Source organism: Dama dama, chromosome 21 (assembly GCF_033118175.1).
Source record: "Dama dama isolate Ldn47 chromosome 21, ASM3311817v1, whole genome shotgun sequence".
NCBI classification, from domain to species: domain Eukaryota; kingdom Metazoa; phylum Chordata; class Mammalia; order Artiodactyla; family Cervidae; genus Dama; species Dama dama.
In genome coordinates this window covers 3,836,646-3,851,919 of record NC_083701.1, presented here as the reverse complement: position 1 = coordinate 3,851,919, position 15,274 = coordinate 3,836,646, and the positions used below count along the sequence as shown (strand labels likewise).

General features: G+C 53.6%; 1 protein-coding gene across 7 annotated transcripts in view; it reads left to right on the top strand.

Annotated features, from left to right (window-relative positions):
* Window positions 1-15,274, top strand: part of DENND3 (DENN domain containing 3) — a 53,445-nt gene that overhangs the window by 14,446 nt on the left and 23,725 nt on the right. For all 7 annotated transcript variants that reach the window (XM_061123113.1, XM_061123110.1, XM_061123109.1 and 4 more), the window contains 8 exons: window positions 2,765-2,884; window positions 3,126-3,344; window positions 6,094-6,209; window positions 9,060-9,215; window positions 10,973-11,069; window positions 11,849-11,952; window positions 12,488-12,687; window positions 14,391-14,912. In XM_061123113.1, coding sequence (XP_060979096.1) covers window positions 2,765-2,884; window positions 3,126-3,344; window positions 6,094-6,209; window positions 9,060-9,215; window positions 10,973-11,069; window positions 11,849-11,952; window positions 12,488-12,687; window positions 14,391-14,912 — 1,534 coding nt within the window. The remainder of the gene's footprint in view (window positions 1-2,764; window positions 2,885-3,125; window positions 3,345-6,093; window positions 6,210-9,059; window positions 9,216-10,972; window positions 11,070-11,848; window positions 11,953-12,487; window positions 12,688-14,390; window positions 14,913-15,274) is intronic.

Sequence of the window (15,274 nt, the reverse complement as noted above, 5' to 3'; positions counted from 1 at the left end):
TTCCAGCACTTAGCCGCTGCCCCCCGCAGAGCACTGTTCAGTCAATGAATGAAACAATGTTCCGGCATCACCAGCAGGGCCAGCCTGCCAGGGCTCGTGGTTTGTCATGGGCTACATTTGGATCAGACCTGTCCCTGAGCTCCTCCACTAACTAATTGGCTGTGGGGCCCCAGTTGGTATGGTGGTCATGTCTGTCGTAATGCGTGTTGTAGAATTGTGGCTGTTGACTGTTCTGAAGAAACCTAAGAGGTCAGTTTCATCTGATGCAGGAGCTGATTAAGCAGTGTTTCCCAGAACCCACTGCAAACCAGTGTCAGACACCCCATCTGCCTTGCTGAGTGTGCCTGACACCAGGACAGGCTTAACCCTGCTGTTCCCAGCTCTCCACCTCTTCAGAGGGACCCCGTCTTCCTCCTTCACGTCTGCCTTCTGCTTCAGCCTTTAACACGTAAAATAAGCATCTTGTGAATGTGGGATTTGGTTTTGAAGTGTCTTTTTAAAATAATATCATTTAGAAAAATAAAGTGTCCTTAAAATTTTTTCGAATTCCGTATCTTTAAGGAGCTTTGGGGTGTCCCTGGCGGCTCAGGGGTAAAGAACCCACCTGCGGTGCAGGAGCCACGGGACACTCAGGTTGAATCCCTGGGTTGGGAAGACCCCCTGGAGGAGAGCTTGGCAACTCACTCCAGTACTCTTACCTGGGAAATCCCATGGATAGAAGAGCCTGGTGGGCTACAGTTCATGGGGTCACAAAGAGTTGGACATGACTGAAGCGACTTAGCACGCTCGTAAGGAACTTTGACTGTTAAATTGAAAATATAGACAAATACATAGTAAGTAGTAACCACGAATAATGTATACTGGTTAAGATTGGTTTGAACATGCTTGATCAAGAATTTGTGCTAATCAAACTGGATATTTGGGAGGTAGTTTAGCTTTGTTTTGTCAATGAACAATTTGCTGTTTAATTAAAGAGTTTAAGGGAGTCTGGCTGAAAAAGCCATTCAGTTCAGCCGCTCAGTCGTGTCTGACTCTTTGGACCCCATGGACTGCAGCACGCCAGACCTCCCTGTCCATCACCAACTCCAGAGCTTCCTCAAACTCATGTCCATTGAGTTGGTGATGCCATCCAACCATCTCATCCTCTGTTGTCCCCTTCTCCCGCCTTCAATCTTTCCTAGCAACAGGGTCTTTTCAAATGAGTTAGTTCTTCACATCAGGTGGCCAAAGTATTGGACTTTCAGCTTCAGCATCAGTCCTTCTAATGAATATTCAGGACTGATCTCCTTTAAAATGGACTGGTTGGATCTCCCTGTAGTCCAAGGGACTCTCAAGAGTCTTCTCCAACACCACAGTTCAAAAGCATCAGTTCTTCGGCGCTCAGCTTTCTTTATAATCCAACCCTCACACCCATAAATGACTATTGGGAAAACCACAGCTTTGACTAGACAGACCTTTGTTGGCAAAGTAATGTCTCTTCTTTTTAATACGCTGTCTAGGTTGGTCATTGATTTTCTTCCAAGGAGCAAGCGTCTCTCAATTTCATGGCTGCAGTCACCATCTGCAGTGATTTTGGAGCTCCAAAAAATAAAGTCTGACACTGTTTCCACTGTTTCCCCATCTATTTGCCATGAAGTGATGGGACCAGATTTCATGATCTTAGTTTTCTGAATGTTGAGTTTTAAGTCAACTTTTTCACTCTCCTCTTTCACTTTCATCAAGAGGCTCTTTAGTGTAGGGAATATGCTATGCATAGGCCTGTACTATAATTAACAGGGCTTCTTTGAAGAAAAAGAACAACTTTCTTATAGCCCCCAAGCGAAGGGCTGGGAGCAATAAAAAGTTCATCGTAGAAAAAACATCTTGAAAACAAGATGTTGAAGTACTGATGTGACTGATGGAAAACCATTAGTGACTCTTTTCCTGACCAGAGCCTTGAGGTAGTTGCTGAGAAAGGTTGTCACTAGCTGAAGGGCTAAACAGAATCATGAAAGGCCTGAAGGTTTGACATTGAGGACTGTGCATTGTATATCTTTATCCCCGATATGAAACTGTAAAAAACAGATATCTCTAGAGCACCTACAAGGAAGAAGTAGATGTTAGCAATAAAAAGCATGCAGGTATCAGGATCTGGGCTTTTGCCTGCGAGTGGCATCAGCCCCTGATCTCCACCTTATTTCTGAGTCTTATTTTTCCTTATTCTTCTGCAGCACTGCTCCCTCAGGTCGGTTCGTTGTTGGGCTGGTCCCAACACTTTAGTTCTTCACTCTCTGCCATAAGGGTGGTGTCATCTGCATATCTGAGGTTATTGATATTTCTCCCAGAAATCTTGATTCCAGCTTGTGCTTCATCCAGTCCAGCATTTCTCAAGATGTACTCTGCATATAAGTTAAATAAGCAGAGTGACAATATACAGCCTTGACGTACTCCTTTCCTATTTGGAACCAGGCTGTTGTTCCATGTCCAGTTCTAACTGTTGCTTCTTGACCTGCATACAGGTTTCTCAGGAGGCAGGTCAGGTGCTCTGGTATTCCCATCTGATATTCCCAAAAGACATTAGGTCCTCAATTTGTCATGAAACGTTCCTGGGAGTTCTGTTTATCTCTGGATGGTTTTATTTCTGTGACATTGAAGGTGACAACATGAGTCTTTAAAAGTGTATGCTAACTCAGATGCTTTCTGAGCCCAAATGGTGAATTTCAGTGCCTTTCAGCCTCTGCTGGAAGCAGCTCTCTGAGCCAATGATGGAAATTGGTTGTTGCAGATATTTAACATGAAACCACTACAGATCGTGTTTCCCTCGAGAGCGGACCCCGAGAGCCCCCTCATCGACCTGGACCTTCACCTGCCCCTGCTGTGCTTCAGACCTGAGAAGGTGCTACAGGTACGTGTCCCTCCACACCTGTGAGCGTCTCACGCTGACTGACTTAACGGAACATCAAAGAGAGGTTCTTCCTTTTTTGCTTAAAACCAGCTTTCACCGCAGAGTACACTGTTGGGGTCAGGGTGGTCTGGGTTCTGGCAGATGGACCGGGGGAGCCGGAGGAGAGGTGCGCTGCGTCCGGCCTCGCTGGGCGGCACCCTCACGATGCTTCAGGCTTGTGTTGTCCCCGCCTGTCCCCCAGATCCTCGCCTGCCTCCTGACGGAGCAGCGCGTCGTGTTCTTCTCGTCCAGCTGGGCTCTGCTGACACTCGTGGCCGAGTGCTTCATGGCCTACCTGCACCCCCTGCAGTGGCAGCACACCTTCGTGCCCATCCTGTCCGGGCAGATGCTGGACTTCCTCATGGCGCCCACCTCCTTCCTCATGGGCTGCCACCTCGACCACTTTGAGGAGGTCAGCAAGGTGAGCACCCACTGCTGGGTTCAGGGCGCTGAGTCACGCGGGCACTTTGGGAGGATGCCTGGGGAGCTGCTGGCCGGCGAGGGCGGGTGCAGAGGACTGGGGCGGCTCCCCACAGGGCACCAGCATACCCTCCTTGTCCTCAGGGTGTGCCCAGGGCCCACTCCGAGCGTCACACCTGACACCACTTCTCAGGTTTTCAGGGAGGCGAGGGCAGGCGTCGGAGTTGAGGGAGCTGATTTCGAGTGTTGCCTCTGCTGCGTACTAGTTCTGTGACCCTGAGTGGCTTACTGGCCTTTGCTAAGCCTCAGTCTCCTCACCTGTGAAATGGGCACGGCCGTGGCCTCCTGGCCAGGAGGGGATGTCCCCCGTCCCTCCTGGCAGAGGCCTGGGCTTGGTGGATGGGAGCCACCATGATACCTTTCCGTATTTTCCATTTTCACTTTTATTGATTAAGCCTCTGCTGTTCATTAGTACCGTGAACCTACTTCCTAGATGAATGCAGGTGCATGCTTGGTGTCCAATGGGTCTGTGGGTCTTGCCGAATCCAGTGGCCATTTACTTGCTCGGGGGCAGACCTGAGTCCTGACAGGACGCTGGGGGCTGCAGCATCAGGCAGTGTCGGAGCACACAGTAGGTGCTTCATATGGGCAGCTCTTTTTGCTGCTGTGCTGACGGGGTGCATTTCGAAGGGGAGTTCAGGCCGTGGACATCGCCAGCAGCAAGAGCAGATTGGGTTTTCTTAAAAGAGCTTTTTTTTTCAGATACCATTTACATACCACAGAGTTTGCTGGACTAACACGTACAACTCAATGGCTTTTAGTAACTTGGTGGAGCTGTGCTGCCTAATTTTAGACATCTTGGTCAGCCCGCAGAGAAACCCCGCCTGTGTTAGCAGTCACTCCACCTCCACCACACCCCCCCAGGCCCTGGCCACCCTGCCTGCCCTGTGGGTCTGCCGGTTCTGTATACGGGAATTTTACATAAATGGAATCGTTCCGTGCGTGGTCTTTTATAACTGGCTTCTTTCACCTAGTGATGTGTTTTTGAGGTTCATCCGTGTAGCAGCACTTTATTTGTATTGCCCAGTAGGGTTGCCCTGAATGAAGAGACCACAGTTGTTTATCCATTCATGAGTTGAGGACGTTTGTGGTTGTTTCTGTGTTTTGACTGTTGTGGACGGAAGCTGTGAACACTCACGTACTGGTCTCTGTGTGGACATGCGTTCATTTATTTACCTCGGTACACAGCTTGGTACACGCCTAGGGGAGAAATTGCCGGGTCCAGTGCTAGTATTGTGATTAACCATTGGCGAGATGTCCAGGCTGCTGCCCTCCGCAGCTACCCGGCTCACGGTCCTCCCCCACCAGGAGGGCTCCGGGTTCCTGCCTCCTCCCAGCACGTGTCACCGGTCTTTCTGCTTTCAGCCCTCTTGCTGGCCAGTTTGGATGACTGGCATCGTGGAGGTCTTTTTCTTGTGCTTATTGGTAGTTGGCCCAGGGTGGGTTCTCATGTAACTTTTTCGTTTTAATTTTAATTAACATGTAGTTGATTTTACAGTGTTGTGTTCGTTATTTCAAAAATCTCTCAGTGTGAGCAGAACCCGAGAGGAGTGGGAGGTTGCCTCGCGGCCCGCTCTGTCCTCGGGAGTCGCCCGGTTTTTCCCGGGGGGTTTGCAGCACAGCCCGGCTGGGCCGGTGCCCCTCCTTGTGGCGGAGCCGGCATGTCTGTGTTCTTGGCAGACTCGCTGACTCACTCACCAGGGGACAAACACGCTTTGGGAAAAGGCCATTCAGACCTCCTGGAAGGAAGGGAAAAACGTCACTCTTGGAAATGAGGAAAAAATAGGCATGCTCCGGAGTTAAAGCTGGGTTTCTTTTTTTAGTCGTCAGGGGAAAAACCGCCTTCGTTCGGTCCCTTCAGGAGGGACAAAAGGCCCAGGCGCTTGACTCTGGTCCACAGTCGTGAAGGAAGTCCTCCTAGCGGCTACCTGCTCTGGGAGGCGTCCGGGGCGAGGCAGCGGGTCTTGGCTGAACGCCTTTGGGGTGTGGATGTTTTCTTGATGGTGCTGGGCACGTGGACGGGGTCCTTGTGAAAGCTGGGCACTCACGTGCTGAGGGTGCCTGCCCCTCCGGTGTAGCTCTCTGCGCTGGGGCCCGTGTTTGTGATACTCCATGTGTCACTGAGAGCCCGGCCCGCCAGGAAAGCCAGGGCGAGTTTGGCGTCGTGTTGCTGGGACAGTTGAAGTGCAGAACTCAGGTGTGTGACTCAGTGTTTGTGTGTTCCGTCACAGATAAGACTTCACAAGTAAGCCATACACACGTCTCAAGAACGCTTGAGTGTGTTGGCTCCCTGAGCCCAGGGCACACCTGTGTTCTGGTCCTTGGGGGTGGGGAGCTAGCCGGGCAGCCTATCGGGCACCCTGAGTGTCGCATGTCAGGGTGCTCTGGCTGGAGTGCTGGAATGTCCTCTCCAGGCTCCCTGAAGTGGTCCACGGAGTGTTTGTACCGGCGCGGGGGGAGGCCTGACCACGTGTGTTGGAATCTTGACTCAAGGTGTTTAATCACTTTAGCTTTTCATGGTATGCATTGCATTTTGGAGCAGACAGTATAAGGCTTTGTGTGCATATTAAATGTACAATAATTTAATTAATGATGACTTGATCTTAGTGAATGCAAAATGTAGCTTGGTGTTTTCAAAGAAGTGTACAAATGCAGATTCCTACTTTGATCTTTACAAACTTGTTTTATAGGAAGCTGATGGTTTAATTTTGATAAACATCGACAGTGGGAACATCACCTACTCTAACGATGAGGAGGTTGATGTTCCTGACGTCCCTCTCCTGGCTGCACAGACGTTTATTCAGAGGTAAGGGGAGAGAGCATGTGTGTTTGGGAAAGTCTTGCTCAGGTTTGTACTTGCCACATCTGGGTGTCTTTTCCAATCTTATATTAACAGACGGTTTATGTATTTAATGGGGCTTCCCTGCTGTCTCAGACAGTAAAGAATCTGCCTGCCAAAAAAAAAAAAAAAAGAATTTGCCTGCAGTGCTCAAGACTTAGGCTCCATCCTTGGGTAGGAAAGACCCCCTGGAGAAGGGAATGACTTCCTACTCCAGTATTCTTGCCTGGAGAATTTCATGGACAGAGGAACCTGGCGGGCTACAGTCCAAGGGGTTGCAAAGAGTCAGACACGACTGAGCGACTAACACTTCTACTTTTTTTGAAAAGTATATTTAATAGATTGGAAATTATTTGTCAATGCTTGAATATAAAAGTTAGTTGTCTTCATTCTGATCCTGTCTAAATACTAAGTGGCCCCGGACCAGGGGACAGTCACACCCCCGGACACCTCCCAGCCCCTCCCAGTGATTTCTGAAGTCCTTTCTCCTTCATTCATTCCTTCACCTATTCACTCATCAGATATGTGTCCAGTGCATCGGGCACGGTATGTGTGTACTGAGCAAGCACACGTGGCCCTCGCCCCGTGGCACTGTCGGCTGGGACACCCTGACGACCGTGGCCCCCCACCCTTCCCTGGGCGGGCAGCTGTCTTCCCCTTTCGCCCCCGCCCCTCCCCCCCACAGAGCTCTCTCTCAGCGCTGTTTTTTCCATAACTGTGTCGTGGCCATCTCTATGACTAAACTTTACTGGCCGAGCTCAGGCCTGACACGCTTTTCCCAAAGAGGGCAGGTGATAACTGGTGAGGCTCGCAGGTCCCACGGCCTCTGTTGTGGGAGAGACGTGGCAGTGAGGGGCGGCCCCACAAGCATCTTTGGGGGCAAGAGAGAGGAGGTATGGTCATACTTAGGCCAGGATGAAGGTGCATCCAGGGTGGGCAGTGGCAGAGCCGGGCCCCCAGGGGGTCCTGCAAAGAGATGGTCCCCTCTTTGGAACCTAACAAGGTGGTGGTGGGAGAGATCCTGCTTTTAGTCTTCCAGCCCAGGTATGGACCGCAGGCAGGCCTGGTGTGGAACTCATGGGGCCCCTTGCAGGGCGAGGGGCGGGGGTGAGTGTAGCAGCCGCTGCTGGCCGTCTCCCATCCGTGCCGACTGTCCCCCTTTATCTTGTCTGCTGTTGGGAGGTCAGACACAGGCCGAGGCCTGAGAGCAGGGGAAGGAGCGGGTGGTCCTCTGTTGGCTCCCTGGCGTGGCTGTTCTCACCTGTGCCTCTTAGCAGTCAGGGCAGGCTGCTATAACAAACACCTCCTAAGCAACCGATATCTACTGCTTTCCAGTCCTGGAGGCTGGAAGTTCAAGGTCAAGATGCCAGTAGGGCTGGTTCCTCCCTGTGTCCTCACGTGGTCGTGCCCCTGTGGGTGTTGTGTTCTATCTCTTATAAGGACACCATCATATTGGAGTAGGTGCAGCCTCATGACCTCATCTTAACTTAATTGCCTCTTTGAAGGCCTCAACTCCAAACACAGTCACACTGTGAGGTACTGGGGGTCAGGACTCCGACCTGGGAATTTAGGGAACAAACAGTTCAGCCTGTCACATCTTGGTGTTGACTATTCCCTCTCCCTGGATGGTTGCTAGAGTCGATGGGCGTGCCACCTTAACAATGGTCCTTCCATCGTAAACAATCTTACAGCGCCCAGACCTGGGCGGCGGGCGTGGAGGCCTGCGTGGCTGGTGGGCCGTGCTCATGGGGCCCAGCCAGGGACCCTGCTGGAGTGTCGCCCTGTGTGAACTCAGAAGGCGGAACCCACATTCCTCACCGTCTGGGCACTTTCTGATAAGCAGAGTCCGCATTCCCCGATTTTTGAGGACTGGTGTTGGCCAGCATTTGGCGAAGCTTCTCAAGTGTTTGCTTGGATGGAGCATATCCAATAAGATGAAATCTCGCCTCTGCCCCCGTGTCACTGTGAGAATTCTAGAACATTCCCAGGGTTCTCGCTTGGTCAGACCCCCAGAGGTGGGGTGCGGCATGTCAGGCTCACCACGAGGGTCTGTTTATAAACATGAACTAACCTGTGCACGGCTGGTGGCATGTCTGTGAAGGGCCCTGGGTCCGTGATCCGAGCCATGGCCGTGGGTGTCCTCTTGGGGACCGGGGTGCGTGAGCACCCACCCACCGTATTTGGTGGGAAGGCCACCCTCTACCATGCTGTCTTCCTCACCTTGAGCAGAGTGTGTTTGCCGTGTCCCCCGGCCCCGCTGGATCTCTAGGCATGTGTCATGTGGGTTTATTTGCATATTTAAAGCCTCCGACTCTCTCCTTGGTGTCCAAAGTCGCGTCTAAAAGTGCAGCCGTGGGTGATGCTGGGGAGGCGGGGGTCCTGTGTGATGAAGACCTCTGGGAGCCCCTGTCCCCAAGAACCCCCCCGACGAGTGGCCATACCTCAAGCACCCGCACCTGCCGGGGCAGGGCCTTCCCACCCAGACCCGCTGGAAACCCTTTGGCCGTTGTGGAAGAGGGGGTGTTGAAAAGAGGGATGGGATGACTCAGCTTGCACAAAAACACCTGTGGTCCAAAGACAAGGCCTTTGTGGGTTCCGCACTAGTGAGCTGTTTGTGTTGGGACGTGAATAGACTCCCAACCGGAATGTGTTTTTAATGACACCCCCTCTCCACCCGCTGCCCCGGTATTGATAGGTGTTCTGAGCATCCTAAGAAGGTCAGTTTAGCTCTCCCTGGAGGATTCTCTCTCCTGCCTGTGAGCAGTGGTCATGTGCTGTGGCCTGAGCTGTGGTCACTGTTCCTCTGTTCCTTTCCAGGGTCCAGAGCCTTCAGCTGCACCACGAGCTGGACCTGGCTCACCTCTGCACCAGCACGGACGTGAACGAGGGCCGGGCCTCCAGGCGGGCCTGGCAGCAGCAGCTCAACTGCCAGATCCAGCAGATGACCCTGCAGCTGCTCGTCAGCATCTTCAGGTATTTCAGGTCCCTCCCGGCTCGTCAGCCGGTCCCCAGCCCGCTCCCAGTTCCACGCCGGCCGCGGCCCCAGAGCTCAGGGACTGAAATCCAGGAGTGACGTGGGAGAGGCCCCTGCACCCAGGAGGATCCCTGGGAGTGTGTCGGCCCTGCCCGGGGCCTTCCCACCCCGTCCTCTCTCCTGCAGAGGACCACTATGGGCGGTCAGCCCGGGGTCGAGGGACAGATGGATTGTTTCGGGATTGCAGCCCATCCGAAGGAGAGCCCAGGCTGGTTAGCACTCAGGACTGGCCCCCGTGAGGAGCTTTTCTTCTTTCTCCCGTCGCCGTCACCTTCAGCGTCGGGGTCTGTTGTGTGTTGTTGGGAGCCAGCTCTTGGGCCCAGTCGGTCAAGCGGACAGTGCAGTGTGTTTGCTGCATGGGGATGTAGTGTGGGGTGCAGTGGTTGTTCTGGCCTAAATGTGCAGTCCTTTAAGGAGTGTCCGATAGATCCATGCCGACATTCATGTTAACTCTCTGGCGAAGTTATCGGTAGGAAAGCCTTCAGGCCTTTTTTTCCTTCCAACTCTCTCTTCTCCCCTTTGTCTTGAGGCCTCTTTCCCCTGCCTCACCCCCCGGCTTCTCCTCCCGCCCTCGGGTCGTGTGTGGCAGGGAAGGTGGCGACTCCAGGTCCTCTTCTGATCTGGACGGACCCAGCCTGGGAAGGGTTTAGACCAGAGCTGGCCGACTTGACGACACTGTGTGATTCAGCATTTTAATGGTTGTATTTTTTAGCTGTCTTTCCTTACATAAAGCAAATAATCTATTAGGGAAAAATGGGATGTTACATTATAGATGAGTTGCATTAGCTCTCTGCTTAAGGCACTATAATTTGTGTGGTCGTAGAAATGTTGTTTTCCTTTTGTTCTTTTAATATGGAATCTTTTACGAATGATTTCCCAGGTGGCGCTAGTGGTAAAGAACCTGCCTGCAATGCAGGAGACAGAAGAGACACATAAGGGTTTGATCCCTGGGTCGGGAAGATCCCTTGGAGTAGGAAACAGCAACCCACTCCAGTTTTCTTGCCCGGAGAATCCCCATGGACAGGGGAGCCTGGTGGGCTATAGTTCATGGGGTCACAGAGAGTTGGACACAATTGAGCATAAGCATGCGAGCTTGATGAGTTTAGTTCATTAAAAAGCAGACAGTATGATTCTAAAAGTTGATTTCCCCTAGGTGAAGTCATGTCTCTCCTCACAGGAGAGGGAAAACATTGAACATGCTACGTCCTGAATATGTCCTGTACGGTTATTGATTCTGTTGGTAGCTATCACATGAGATCTGGGGCGTCGTGTGGCCAAGTCCCCATGGAATGCAGATTTGGAGGTAGCCGGTAGGGGTCCAGCTGGCAGCCAAGCTGGGCTAATACCCAGTCTGTCTGCCCTTCCTCTGTCACCACCCTGAACTCAGGCTTTTTAGTATGAACAATTACGGGCGATTGCATCTTCTTCTTTTGAATAAGGAGCTAAGGAGCTCAAGACAGAGCCCCTTCCCTGCTGCCTGCCTCCCAGAGCTTCATTCCAGTTGGAGGAAAGCTATATTGAAGTGACAGGACAGCCTGACCACAGGTTACACCCAAACCCTCGGGGCTCAGAATAATCCTTGTGTAGACAGGGCTTTTCAAACTGTGTATTTCTTGACATCAGTTTTCTGCTAACAGCAATATGTTTTTCATGTGTTTAAAAACATTTCAACACTTAGACTGTCTTTCTTCATCAGGGAAGTGAAGAATCACTTGAATTATGAACACAGAGTGTTCAATAGTGAAGAGTTTCTCAAAACAAGAGCTCTAGGGGACCAGCAGTTTTATAAGCAGGTGAGAGGCGTATGGGGTTTGTGTGCGTGTATATATTCCATCCTTTGCACTTTTCTCTGCTTAAAATGCTTTTCACATCCAGGGTTTCCAGCATCTGTTAATACTTTATTCTGTGTTTTAGCTTTCCTAGAAGTTTGTTTGAGCGTGGGTCCTGCTGATCCTTTGCCCAGCTCTTATCTTCTTACTTGGCTTTTTAGAGTGATGCACATGTAACTCAGTGTATCCGTCTTAAGTGTAGAGTGTGCTGAGTTGTGCCCAAGGGCCGTGCCTGGTAGCCCCTTCTTCAGCCTGGATCTGGACGCTTCCTATCAGCTTGCACAATTCCATGCCCTTCCCACCACCGCCTCCTTCCCTGGGCTGGGCCACGTCCCCTCTCCCTGGGAGCTGACTTGGAGGTTGTTCTGCCAGACTCTGTGGATGGGTGGGCTGGCTGTGAAGTGGGCGTATGGGGGAGGCCGCCGTCCCCAGGAGATCCCAGAATTGATGACTCAGCTGCTGTTGTCCTGGGGGGCAGGGTGATTTGGGCTTTTGAATTTTTTGTGACTTTTCAAATGTAAAGAGTGTCTGATTCTTTGAGGTTGGCTGGTGAGGGATTGAGGAGGATCTTAGTTTAGATTCTGATGAGCTAAGAACGCTGCCTGTGCTGGGAACTTGGGTCTAGAGGAGCTGGTGAGAGGCCGTGGTGGGCCGGGGAAGGGCCCTCGTGCAGCGGCTGCAGGGGCCCTGGCGGCTCAGGACAGGGGAGCAGGTGCAGTGACCGCCCTCGGCATCTCTTCCAGGTCCTGGATACATACATGTTTCACGCCTTCCTCAAGGCCCGGCTCAGCAGAAGGATGGACGCCTTTGCCCAGATGGACCTCCACACGCAGTCCGAGGAGGACAGGTGTGCATGTTAGGTTCTGAAGGATGCGCTGCTCTCCGGGGGCCTGGACGCTCAAGCAGCAGTTATCTCTGGACAGATGAATGATAAATCAGATCAGGGGAGTCTCACATTTAGATGTGCATGAGCTGGCTAGCAGGCCCGGCTCCTCCCGTGCAGCTGTTTCCTGGGGCTGGGGGGACACTGAAGTGCCCGCAGTGCAGCTCTGGGTCTGCGTTCGTGCTGTTCTCTCCCCGTCTTCCTTCTCTTGCTCTCCCTACATCTTCGCTGTTTCCTGCCTCCTCTGTGTTGCTTTTCCTGAACTCCTCAAACATGCATCACCGTCAACAATGCCCTCGTTTATCCTGTGTGTTGTGACCTCTCCTGGGGGGTGTAGCCTGCTCTCAGCCTTCACTACATTCGGGAGAGCCAGGCAAGCTCCGGCCATTTCTCCCTCAGCACGGGGATACTGGACACTGGGCACCACACTTGCGAAAATGCCCAGTTGAACCTGTTGAATCGTTATCGTACATGTAAGATGTTGGGATTTTCCACCCAGGATAAACGGGATGCTCCTGAGTCCGAGGAGACCCACGATCGAGAAGATGGCCAGCCGGAAGTCCTCAGCCCCGCACGCAGCCCACCGGCGCATGGTGGTCAGCATGCCCAACCTGCAGGACATCACGGTGCCCGAGCTGCCGCCCCGGAACTCGTCGCTTCGGAAGATACAGACCATGGAGTGTGGGAGCAGCCGCGCAGGTGGGCCAGCCACGCCCCTTCCGTGGCTTTTCCTAGTCACGTGATTCTAACACTGCCAGTTGCTGAAAGAAGTCAGAGCTCATTTCAGGAGAAGGGAATGGGCTTTTTTTTTTTTTTCAGGGGGGTGGTGGTAGTTCTAGTAGTTTGATTATTTGAAACATTTTTAGAATATTTATTTTGCAAACTATGTTCATTATAGCAAATGATCTCTTGTCTGTATTTTCCATCACTTGGTTCCCAACTGCTGAAGACCACAACTATTCACGATTTTCATGTCTGTCATACATGTGTGGTTATGTGCGTGTATATGCACATGTACCTAGGAGACAGATGTTTACGTGTATCACTAATGAGGTGCAGCGACTCTTAAGCCTCCAGCGATTCTTGGGCCCTTCCTAGGTGTTGGGGTACACAGGAAGCCAGTGCCCCCGCCCCCATGGACGGGGATGAAGGCAGACGATAGAAATGTGTAACACTAGTGGGGGCTTAGTTGAGGTGTTCAGTGTCGTGACACGGTCAGGGGTGGTGATGGGCACGACTGTGCCGTGGGGGTGGGGAGCAGCGCTGTGGTCTCGGGAGGTGGATGAGGGGGGAGCGGCGTGCCGTGGGAGGCAGCGGCTGGGTCTCCACCTGCGTGCAGAGCGTCTGCTTGGGGTCCCCTCGCTGGTGAGTTGCTGTAAAGCCCGTTTGGACGTGTGTGAGCCCATGTGTTTTTCCCACGTGAGCCGCAGCGAAGCCGGTCACGTGTGATGCCGCTTGTGGGTGTTTGGGGCTTCTCCTCGTAGCCCCAGGGGGGGTCTCCACCCGTCCTCCGTGGATGGAGAAGCGGTGGGGAGACGGTGCTGTGGGTGGAGCACCAGGTACCAGCCGGGTCTCCTGTGCGTTGGCCGGAGAGCCAGAGGCTGAGGGAAGAGCATGCCCTCGAGGCCGGGAGGGGCTGTGTGTTCAAACAGCAACCTTCTGGAGGCCCCTGGTGGGTCTGAGTCCGGCTCTGTGACCCTGGGCAGTTGCTCCGCCTCTCTGGGCCTGCACGCCCTCTCATTAGAGCACCGAGGGGCCTTGCACTCTGCACTGGGCCCGCTCGCTGCAGGAAGGTGTTCCACTCCCCCTGCCCCTGCCCCGGGCTCCTCCGCCATCCTCCAGGCTTTGTTATTGAGGCCCCACCTCCTTGGGGTGCGCTACTTCCTGCGGCCTGGCCTTGTCCACTGGCGCTGCCTGGGAGCCGTGGGGGTGAGGTTGTGGAAGGCACTGGTGTGACACACAGCTGGTTATGCGTGACATGCGGCAGCTGTGTGCCGGGGACCAGTGGAAGCTGCAGCCCCCACACCTGTGAGATGAGTGTGGCAACAATACCCGTGCCCCGAGCTGCTGCTGAGGTAAAAGAAACGGCTGTTTGACGGGGCTTGCCTGCCTGGCAGGTACGTCTCAGCCTAGGTTATCCGCTTAATCCTCCAGTCTCGGCATGACGTGTTTCAATTTAGCCACCAGCAGTTTTAGCAAATAAAATAATGCCGTACGCTCGGGGTGCCATGGGAGGCCGCTGGGGGCCCCCCTCAGCGTGGGGTATGTGGGGCTTCCTGGAAGATGTATACGGTTCTGGTTCCATGCTGTACCCAGGGCCCAGAAACAGCAGGGTGCTGGGGCGGGAACGCGTGTCTGCCTCTAAGGTCTGCGCTTACTGCTCACTTCCCCTTCACCCCCAGTTCTGGACGTGCCCCCTAAGTCGACACACACCTTCAAGATCCCGGAAATCCACTTCCCGCTGATGGCCCAGTGCGTGCAGGCGTTCTACGCGGACTGCGTGGCCCAGCTGAGCAAGGCAATGGGCTCGCTGGCCCCCGAGAACTCGGTGCTGCTGGCCAGGTACTTCTACCTCCGGGGGCTGGTGCAGCTGATGCAGGGCCACCTGCTGGGCGCCCTGCTGGACTTCCAGAGCCTGTACAAGACCGACATGCGCATCTTCCCTGCTGACCTCGTCCAGACGACCGTGGAGTCCCTGTCGGCGCCCGAGCGCACGCAGGCTGAGCGCACGCCCGAGCTGCGCCGGCTCATCAGCGAGGTCATGGACAGGCCCGTGGACACCCCCAAGGCCGACGACCGTGTCAAGAACTTCGAGCTGCCCAAGAAGCACATGCAGCTGGACGACTTCGTGAAGAGGGTGCAGGAGTCAGGCATCGTGAAGGACGCTGGCGTCATACACCGGCTGTTTGAGGCGCTGACTGTAGGTAGGAGGATCCCCGCGGCTGGGGGCGCCCTGGATGGCAGGTTGGCCCAGCCAGGGAGAACCTCGTGTGTCTGTGAGTCACTCAGTCATGTCTGACTCTTTGTGACCCCGTGGACTGTAGCCCGCCAGGCTCCTCTGTCCATGGGATTCTCCAGGCCAGAATACTGGAGTGGGTTGCCATACCCTCCTGCAGGGGATCTTCCCGACCCAGGGATCAAACCTGGGTCTCCTACACTGCAGGTGGATTCTTCACCGTCTGAGCCAACTTTGCCTTCCAGAAAGCCTCATGGGTGGGGGCTTTTCCTACTGACGGACCCAGCAGCTGGCCGAGAGAGGCGGAGGGTCTGGGGAAGCTTGGTGACA